The sequence below is a fragment of the Rhopilema esculentum genome, chromosome 21 (genome assembly GCF_057945365.1).
Source record: "Rhopilema esculentum isolate cy_ngs chromosome 21, ASM5794536v1, whole genome shotgun sequence".
NCBI classification, from domain to species: domain Eukaryota; kingdom Metazoa; phylum Cnidaria; class Scyphozoa; order Rhizostomeae; family Rhizostomatidae; genus Rhopilema; species Rhopilema esculentum.
The window spans coordinates 4,488,236-4,498,650 of record NC_142835.1 but is presented as its reverse complement, the minus strand read 5'-3'; the positions used below and the strand labels follow the sequence as shown (position 1 = coordinate 4,498,650).

The 10,415-nt window shown below is 37.9% G+C and overlaps 1 protein-coding gene across 1 annotated transcript; it reads left to right on the top strand.

Moving 5' to 3' along the window:
- The first annotated feature begins 5,744 nt into the window (after positions 1-5,744).
- On the top strand, positions 5,745-9,038 carry LOC135684648 (SH2/SH3 adapter protein Nck1). Its single transcript, XM_089115069.1, has 2 exons — positions 5,745-6,434; positions 7,319-9,038. Exons 1-2 carry the CDS (start codon positions 5,745-5,747, stop codon positions 7,523-7,525), a joined length of 897 nt encoding a protein of 298 aa, XP_088971195.1. The 3' UTR covers positions 7,526-9,038.
- The last annotated feature ends 1,377 nt before the right edge of the window (positions 9,039-10,415 follow it).

The following is a 10,415-nucleotide window of genomic DNA, read 5'->3' as shown; positions in this document are numbered from 1 at the left end:
ACATGCAATAAAAACAATGTCCGTATCCTATTCGAAGGATACCCCCGTGCCTTGCAGGGGATGACGTATTCTTTTTGACGATCTTTCACAACCGGGGGTATGAAGAAATGTCGTTTTCATGGTAAACCAGAATCCACAAAATCCGTCACGAGACACGAAATTTTTTACCAAGAAGAATCATAAAAGCAGAGAAGAGAAAAAGATTCCAAAATTCCAAAGATATGAAAATTAGAGAAATTAAAGACAAAGCAATTTAAAGACAAGCCTAGTTTATTTTATTTTTCAATTCTTTGTCTTACTGTATTTGAATACCTATAGGCAATAAGATTTCTTCAACTTCCTCAAGTTTCCAAATTTTGGACTCTGGTTGGAACCGAACACAAACGGAAATGTAAATGGACAAGGCGAGGTATTTTCGGTATTGTCCCAAGAATGCGATAAGTCAGTTTTGGACGATGCCGAGCTGTTGGCCTAAGCTGATTTTGATCTTGCTTATCTTACAGAATATCGGGATCGTCTCATAAGTTTTTCCTGATCATTTCCAATTCTGGAAACGAACTGTTTTCATAGTGGAAATGCGCGAGTTCTAAAGCAAAATTGAACATAATACCGACTACCGAGCATGGGATGGGTGCAAGACTACCAATATGCTTGCGACACTCTCTCTAGAATAGCTTGATGACTTTTGCATATCGTGGTTACTACAGATAGTCACTCTGTTTAAAGTCACTAAGTTCTAAGATTGCAACCTTCTCTTGGCTTTATTTTGTAGTAGGAATGGAATGCAGATTCAGACATTTGATTTCCGTTACATCAGTCAATCTACATTGCGCATGCGCAGTTTATGCAAAATCTTTGTCCGAAAGTTTGTCCAGCTGAATATTTTCGCACTTAACATAACCCTTCATTATACGAATGATTTTCCGCGAATGAGCAATTTATATCAACCTTGGTCGGTGAATAGTTTGAATTATTTCGTTTATACAACAGAGAATCTGTAACACAAATGCAGGTGTACAGGGTGTAATCATGCGTGCAGTCTCTGTGTGTGTGTGGCTTCTAGAAGTGCCAATCCCTTGTGATCCACCTATTCTGGCAAGAGTTGTAGATGCGCAGGTGTATGCTAAAGGGGGGGGCAATGAACTATACGGAGAGCAAGGGTGCTATGAGAAGAATCATGCTTTCTAACCATTCTGTGGCACGAGAAAAAACAGAAATGAGGAAGGAAGGCCCTTTTTATAATATTGCTTTTACATCTAATTTTGTCATCATTCAGTTTATTACTTCACGTAGCTAGAACTACTTTGAGTAAAACCGAACCCTCTCCTTCCATTATATGGACATGACCCATGAATCAATCTAAATTCAACTTCTGGTAACTACAGTAACCGACAGTGCTAGATAAAAATCTGCAATCTATTAATACCTTATAATCTACCTGCATACTGCAAGAATACTTTGTAATAGGCCTCCAGGTTCGTGGACTGCAAACTGTGTCAAAAAGTCACAAAGAATTTAAATGATTGTATTAAAAATGTCGTGGGTTTGCTCCTTTGTCGGTTGCCTTGTTTAAATTTCCAATGCATTATTGACTTAGCGGTAAAAATAAACAAAATCTGCAGACAAAAGGTTCTATGCACCGGACAAGTAAACATCGTCAGGGTTGCCCTTCACATGCAGCGTTGCCTCAATGAAAGTATTAGCAACCTTGCTTTGAACTTGGACCACTTTATATTTTCATTGTCTGTTATGTATAAACTCTGTTGGTTGTCAAGAATGCATTTTGCCGCCTCTCTTTGGGCACAAACTGCTGTCCTTTCAACTACGATTCGAAAGTAAAAACAAAACGCTCACAAATAAGAAGTGTTACGTTCAGAGTTTGTTGTAAACGGATTATACTTTCACGAGTGCAGGCAGGAACTGGAGGACTTACGTTCGAGTACTGCGTCACAAATCCTCTTGGGATAACCGAGACGCAATCACATGTTACACAGACCGAGTGAACACTCGATTGAACGCGCTTTATATAAAAGAAGGCGATAAAGGAATTCAGGTGAATACTCTGCTGAGGGTTGCTAGCAGCTGTTGTCTCTTCACACAAACTACAACATGATTCCAGGTAAGTTTTCTTCGATTTTGTTGCATTTTCAGCATGTTTCAACGTCTTTTTGTCTATCAGTTCATTCTAGCAAAATTAATCGCAAGTTTTAGAGCATGTTTCAGAAACTGTGCTGATTTCGACTGAGCTTTCATATCAAAATAGGGTATTGTTTTTATCAATAACGAAAATGAAAGAATCGAATTTGTTAAAATGGCGAAATGCTCATTAACAATAACAGAACAAATTCTGGCTGAATAATAATTCCATTTATAATCATGGCAGTGCGTTTGAGTGTTGCGTTGGGTTCGATAAACAGTTGTGGCTTAACAAAATCTTTCGCGCGGATTTGCAGATTTCTGCATTCCGTTGAGGGATATTGAGAAGATTGGAAGAAAAGACGTGAGGCGATTCCTAGATAGATAGATATCCTCGGTTTAAGATGTCAACGACTTGAATTTCGTGGTTAACCCAGCCATTTTGTATTTGAAATGCAGAAAATATCCTAGCTGTCTATTGAGGTCGACAAGTAATTCGTATTTGCATCTTTCTCTCGACAATCAGTTCACGAACGTTTATGAATTCTATTTGCTGCTAAATCATGCCAAATATTTGAATAATGCTGTATAATATTTAGGACCATCTAATGTGAGTTACTGCTCCTGAGTCAATATTGGTCATCACATTTCTAGGTTAAATTTCTACAAAGATAATGTCTATAACGAGAGTATTACTTCAACTTTAAGCGCAGGGTGTATTATGAGTTAATAATAACAATAATTGTCTGAAGCTTTAGAGACTACATTTTAGTTTCAGCTGCAGAGGAAACTAAGGACAATACGATGTTGTTGGACACCCTGCCATTCCCACGATGGGCTGATAATGGGGATGAACATCTCTCTAATCCTAGCAACATTTCGTTTTAAACAATCATAGTCTCTTTGTTAACGTGGTTTGACGGCTAAGCTGCCTGTCGGGTTCAATACCGTTAAATGGTAAAATTTACATAACATTCGACTCAACCCTTTATTGTTGCATGACTGTAATAAAAAACCACAAATAATAAATTTTTTAAAAGCCCATTAACTGTATCATTCTAGACATAAAATGATTTAATCATTTTCTAATTACTGTTGTAGGCACATCAACAGTCAATGTAATTTGCGATTCCTGAGATAGCTAGTCCTTTTCTGCGACAGATGGAAACAGTATGAAAATCAAATTCTAGATTTATGAGAAAGAAAAAAGGGAATGTGGAAAGAGAATTACTAGGGAATGTCCTTTCAAAGAAAGGGGTGTGGACAGCGGCGGAGATTCATTTGAGAATCCCCTTAGAAAGAGAAGGGTGTGGGCAGGGCGATGAATCATTTACATCCGCGTTTCAATAAGCCAAGCCTGCTTAACAGATTTATTTTCCAAACACAGAACCATAAAACTCTATTATATTTCAAGGATTTTTGCAAACGCTGTGCATAATTTTGTCATAAGAAGCAGGAAACTAAACCGTCCTCAATTCTGTGGGCATCACCAGACTATTTAAGGTGATCAATAATCAGCAATCCAATTTTTGGCTTTATTCTCCGGTCATAATAAATCGTAAATCATTGGCTGCTGAGGCAAGGTATTTCTATGAAACGTTAGAATACTAATTAGATTCTTTCGTTCACGTCTTTATTGATTGTTGTTTCTCGTAGCTTTCTTGACATCTTTAATCTGCCTCGTGGAAATTTAAAACTATTGAAAGCTCTTTTAACATCTGCCAACACGTGTTCAAACACAGGGTGAAACTTCTGCGTCGTGTGTTTTCTTCTTTATTTCTCTAATCCTTCTAAAGAGTCTTTATTTGATTAGCTTCAGATATTCACCCCCAACAGTTCCAGTTCTCACAAGCATCTGTAATTCTGCTCTAAGATGGATTGCCTCTCTCCGTTGCTGGTCGGACGGACCCGAGTCATGAGAACACAACAGAGGGTGCTTTGGTAACGACTGTCATATTCGTAAAGTTGTCATGGTATTCGGTGTTTATTGCTTATTAAAAAGCATTTAGAGCGACTGACAACATAGAGAAATTCCCTCAAAACAGGAAAGCTTTTTGTTTTCATTTTCCTTGCGCAAAATAAAGACTGATATCAGAAAACTTTGGCCGGATTAGATTTACCAAGGGTGCCTTGAAATCAGTTCGATGTTAATAGTCAAGGACTTAAATGCTTAAGACTTATTAAGAGAGAGGAAAAGGAAAGAGGTAAGAAGAGAATGCATAGCAAAACTTAGCTTTGATAGTCACGGACCATTGTTTTCTTTAGTCTTTCACATTGCTTATATTAAGTCTTGAGCCTGGATTAATTTTGATGGAGGTTCTTTTTTGAAGAACGCCTTGATTGAAAACCTGAGTATTGATAGCATTAATGCAATTTATTGATTGCAGCCATTCGTATTAAAACAAATTAATGAAAGGTTTAACTCACTGTGGTTTAACTGGGCAGGTTTACGTGGGGGCAGTGCCAAACAGGGTGGACAATTGGGCAACAGCTTGATGAGATAAGGTCTAAGGTGGACTGGAAGTGAGCGTCAAAATCGTTAGTTGCACCGCGCTCGAGCATGCAACTTCGGCACTTTCTATCTAAACCGATCGAGGGGGGAGGGGGGTAAATCACTTGGAAATCTTGTACACCTTTGGTAGAAGTTTTATGTTTTATCGGCAAATTCCTACAAATTTGTTTGTTTTGGTGGAAATCTTGTACACAATTTACAAGAATGAGTTGCCTCTCTACCAGTACCACGGACAAATAGAACATGAAGTTTACGTGCAGTTCACGTAAAGGATATATTTGTGTCATGCATGACTGTGTCATGCAATGAAATCTCTACCAAGGTCATAGTTTGGGAAATTCAAAGTTCAGAATGATTTTAACCATGCGCTTAATCCAGCAAGAGAGTCATTGTGTGAGCACGAAGAAAAACGTGCAAGAAAGAAAATTCCAGAGGAGTTACTTTGGACCCTTAAACATGGGTTGCTTGTTATAAAAATGTCTAAATGGGCAGATGAGAGGCTGTCATATGTACTTTAAAATCTGATGAACCAATCTCTCTCAACCTGGACCTCTTCTCTTACAAATTGCATGTTATTCTACAAGCTAACCTTATGTTTTTGTCTAAACTGTATAAGATAGTGTTGGGGAGACGTTGAGTCTATTTTGTATCATAGTCAATCAACCCTTTTGTTGTTAAAAGCAAAAGTTATGAAGATGATGAGTTAGTCAGCCCCCGCTCTTACGGTCAAAGAGCATGCACTAAAATATTTTAGTTTAATGCGCATGCTTCATGTCCGTAAGAAGACTGATAAGGTTCCTCAATCATTGAAATCTTTAGCCTGTCTTCTGCTCCCAAACAAAAGTTATGTTGAATTTCTGACAGTCAAAATAAGTGATAAATTTACCTGTTTGTGTAATCATATCTGTTTCTTTTCAGTCACAATTTACGGGAACAGGAAGTAATCAGAAATCAAAGTGATTCAGTACCTAAAAGAAAGATGGTAAATATTTGATGAACCTCCACGGAGATCGAATTTAGCAGATTCATAGTCAATAGGGATCTGTACAAATTTCTCAGGATAAACTTCAGATTCAGCAGACGTCAAAATCAGAAGATGGGGGGTAAACAGACAAAATCACAGTTCAATAATAATATGATAATAGAACACCTCACAGCTCCGTGTACCCCCGTGAAATTCAAAAGAGAAGGAAGTGATGTGTTCTTTGCAAAGTACAATTACACGCCAACCAGAGGTGATGAGCTTGAGTTGCAGAAAGGTGATAAAGTTTATCTAATAGGAAAGGAGAGAGACGGTTGGTGGCAAGGGGAGAGCAACGGCAAAGTGGGCTGGTTCCCTTGTAATTATGTCGATTGCGAAGTTGAAGTAACTACGCCAGACTATGCATTCCCAGATGACCTATTACCATCATACCAAGACCTCTGCCGTGATGCCATTTGCAGAGTGAAGACGCTGTACACATTCCAATCACAGTCAAACGAAGAGCTTTCTTTCGATAAAGATACTGTTCTTGATATTATTGAGAAACCAAAGGACGATCCCGATTGGTGGAAAGCTAGAACAATGCGTGGTGAAATAGGACTGGTACCGAGAAATTACGTCAGAGAAATAAACAGTTACTTGAGTGGATCCTCATTAACATTGAACTCGAGGAACTTCAAAACAGAATGCACATTTGTAAATGCTGAATGGTTTCATGGATCAATTTCGAGGCACGATTGTGAGCACATGCTGCTGGATTATGGAATGGCTGGTGATTTTCTGCTACGAGAAAGTGAAAGCAAGGTAAAAATCTCGATATTTACTTGAAATTTCTGCACTCTTCTATTGCTAGCTTTTCTCGAAAGATTCCAACTTGGATATCTTGCCAAATAACAACGATATCTGCCTGAAAGCATTGTTAAGTTGAAATACAGATGAGATGTTCTTTTCATAGAAACAAGATTCGCACGAATAGGGAGATATAGTAGAAACCCGCATAAAAGAACCTAGGTTTTTTTCTGGCAACCTGAATAGGTTCTTGATTAACAGGCTGCTATTCTAAATTCCAGTATAAAAGGCTTTAACAAGGTTCTTATATACGTACAGGCCTTGCACACATTAACAATGTTTTCCACCGCAAGAATTCTAACGGACACACCTAAAACAGCTTTGTTTTTCATGTTAAACTTCAATCAATCAAACGAATTTGTGTTGTTAGATTGTCCAAATAGAATGCAACCTACCAAAATCTGAATTAACTCTAAGCTGATCAATTTGCCGGTGTGAATAGGGTGTAAAAATACCACTCTAAGAACCCTTTTTATATATATATATATAGGACCTTCCAAATTTCACCCTTTTGGGGGTTCTTAATTATGGGGTTTAAAAGATTAAATTTCAACCTCAAGGTTCTTATAAAAACTGGTTCTTTTATGCGGGTTTCTACTGTATGATTAGTCAAAATGTCATGAATGGCGCTCATTTCTATAAAGTCCATCTCTGTTTCTTGGCTAAGATAACATAAATTTTCAGTAGACTTTTATCATCGAACGAGTGAACGAGCAATCATCGTCTACAATTCAATTACACCGCCACCACCAGAATTTGTAACAGAATCGTTAACTTGGAATTTAATTCTGTGAAACAGTCCCTTTCTGCAATTACAAAGTGTTTGTCTCAATTTGTAGGCTGGTGATTACTCGTTGTCAATAAGAGCACCAAGTAAAGTGAAACACTTCCGAATAAAGAAAGACGATGAACTGTTTTCTATTGGCCAGCGTACATTCAGATCAATGGAAGAACTTATTTTGCATTACAAGAAAGCGCCACTAATGACGGCTGAAAATGGAGAACGAATCTATCTTATGAAAGCCTTCTCAAAAACAGGGACTTGAAATATGAAAAAAGATTGTCCCAAGACGACTAGTGATTTTCAAGGAAAAGAGTTCTTCTTAGAATTAATCATCTTGGATCATGGCTAGCATGTTCAGAGATGATGTGCAACCAAACTAGATTGGGTATTGCGAATTAATCAAGGTATATATTGTGTGATGAATATGTTCTCGATCTTAATGGGGTCAAATGGTTTTATTTGCTATCAAGGAGCCTTGGGGAATTCTCTTGCACCTTTAAGTAGCATAGTGTGTAGAAAGTAACAAAATAATTTATAAATGTTGCAAAGGTATGTTTAACTTGTCTGTTAAGAGTTGAATAATGTAAAGTACAGGTAAGATGTGCTGAACGGTACACTTTCGGTGAGTTTCAAAAATCGCCAGCTTTAACTCCATAGAGCCTTGTAGAATGTTATAGTTAACAATGAAAACAAGATCAAGACTTTTCTCCATACCTTTCACCAACGACGAGAGTTGGAACAGTAATACGGACCAGTAGCTGGTCGAAATTAAGTCCCAACCCAACAGATATCTTAAGTGAGACATCATATAAAATCTATTTTAGAATTTTTAATTTTGAACACAGAACCTAAAAAACACTTTCAAAACTTCTAAATATGCAAAATCAGCTCAATATGCCAAAAATCGGGAGGGGAAAATGTCCCATGAAAGACTTCCAGTTCTTTAATGGATTGCTGTTACTTTGGCTCTGTTCATAAAGTTATGATCAGGGACCAAATTACAGAGGTTTGATGGGGAAAGAGCGGGTGCTCATATGGCCATATCCCAGCAAATTCGTAAAATTTTTAACTGATTTTGCACATTTAGAAGGATTTAATGATGCTTTTTCGGGTCATGTGATCCAAATTAAAATATTTAATAAGCGATTTTTGTGACGTCATTACTTGAGAACTCGGTAAGTCCGTCACACAGAATTCGCATCGTCACACGAGTCTGAGGCTAGACCCATGCGCTCGTTGAACATTATGCCAAGTACCAACATGCCTCAGGCAAGTAGGAATCAACCCAGAAATACTAACTTTGAACTGTGTATCTATGAAAACTTTATGGTTTGTGGTAACCCTCTGAGAAGATAGGAAGAAGCTTAGAAACTTAGAACTCAAATTAAAATGGATTTCCTGAGAGCTCAACTTAACAGGTCAAATTCAAAATATATCTGAGTAGCGTACTGTAAACTAATAAAGAGGTGCCCTTTTCTGGACGCTTTACTGTCGTTGAGTCTAATGCTGAAAAAAATTTGAAATTGGTGGTGAAAGAGAAATAGTTATTTGTCTCCCTTCAAAATAGCCAAACGCCATGTTCCAAAACACGTGAATATAGGGGGTTCGTGACTAAGGGAAGTCTAGGGGCCCCCTTTTCCTGGGATTTGGGGGGATTTTCTCTTGTACACTTTTGCCACGTATTTATGCTACTGTCTTCAAGTACAGAAAATTTGTTGAAAAATATGTCGCTCTGTCTCTCCTTACAATTTAACTGCTACGATGCAGCGTGTGAACTGAAAGTTTCTGAGATTGTAAGGGTATAGGTCTAATGACAAATGTTAAAAGTCAGGGGCGTCGCCAAAGGGAGGGGTATGGGGGTTGTGCGGTACATTAAGGATTTTTGCCAGGCAAAAGAGGCTATTTTTGTTCTCACCCTGGAACCTTTTTCAACAATTGTAAGGTATTAATTTTTATGTCAGTATATAAGAGTATTCATCTTTTGACCACACCCTTCAAAAGTGAGACACGCTCTTTTTTGTTGACATAAAGCACTTCTTTACCCCTCTAAAAAAATAGTTTGGCTTCGCCCCTGTTAAAAGTCTACTGATAATTGAAAGTATTTACAAGAATCTAGCTGAAATTCGTCTTCGCTAAATATGCCAATCAGTTTATATTCAGAAGCAAAAGGGACCGATGTATTGTCTGGGGAAAGTGTCTAAAACCATTTATGATGCCAGTTGGAACGAGATGCAGTTATATGATAATGCGTGAGAAAAAATTGGACGAAAATAGTTATGTTGGGTTAACTTTAGAACATATAAGCAGTTAAGTACTTCATATTTAAGCTAAAGTTAGCGACAGGAATATAGCTCGTCATTTGAACCAATCAAACAAAACCGCCTCCATTTTCTTCTGCGTAATCTGAATATATTCATGCCACGCGAAGCCTCAAAACCTTGTGAACTGATGGCCACTCCCCAATCGGTGGACAGTTTTAACCAAGGGGATTGTTCTAACGGGAGTAAACGTGGTATATCATACCATTCAAAAGACCTGACGAGTCTAGCAACAGTTTAAGCTTTCCAAAGAGTAATGCCAACTAGCCAACTAAATTCTTTGCTCAAACGGACTGAGGGCATCTAATATCCTCTACTTGGCATGGAGATCTACTACTGCTTCAAAAGACATGCTCAACTCATTTCGGGAGTCCTGCACAAAGACAAGCGAGCAACTTTAAAGAAATGCAAGCTTGAATATCATGTTCATATGACAAATACTCTGATATATTTTTAGAACGTCAAAACAAGTACGACACACCTGTCTCGTTTGACTAAACCTTGCCAGCATCGAATACCGCTAGAACATAGCTGATTACTTGAAAATACGACTGACGGCAGACCAGATTATCCTCGACTGCTTGGTTTAATTGTTTTGGAAAAATTTTGTAGCATGCGCAAAGCTTTGTTCCAAAAGTCACAAGAGTATTTCAACTGCGCCTTGATTCAGCTGTCCTTTATACCAAAGGTGAAAAACGTTGTGGCTTGTTTTCCAACCACGAAGTGTAGAGAACTGCTTCGAGGTAGATACGATCCAAATGGATCAGCTACCAGAAGGGATTTTAAAGCGCGAAAGTCATTTAATTAAACAAGGCATTATTATCGAATTGCATC

Bases quoted from the DNA above. Each gene is read 5' to 3' on its own strand.
- LOC135684648 (XM_089115069.1), top strand. From the start codon at position 5,745: ATGGGGGGTAAACAGACAAAATCACAGTTCAATAATAATATGATAATA. The intron at 6,435-7,318 runs GTAAAAATCTCG...CTCAATTTGTAG, and splicing joins TACGAGAAAGTGAAAGCAAG to GCTGGTGATTACTCGTTGTC.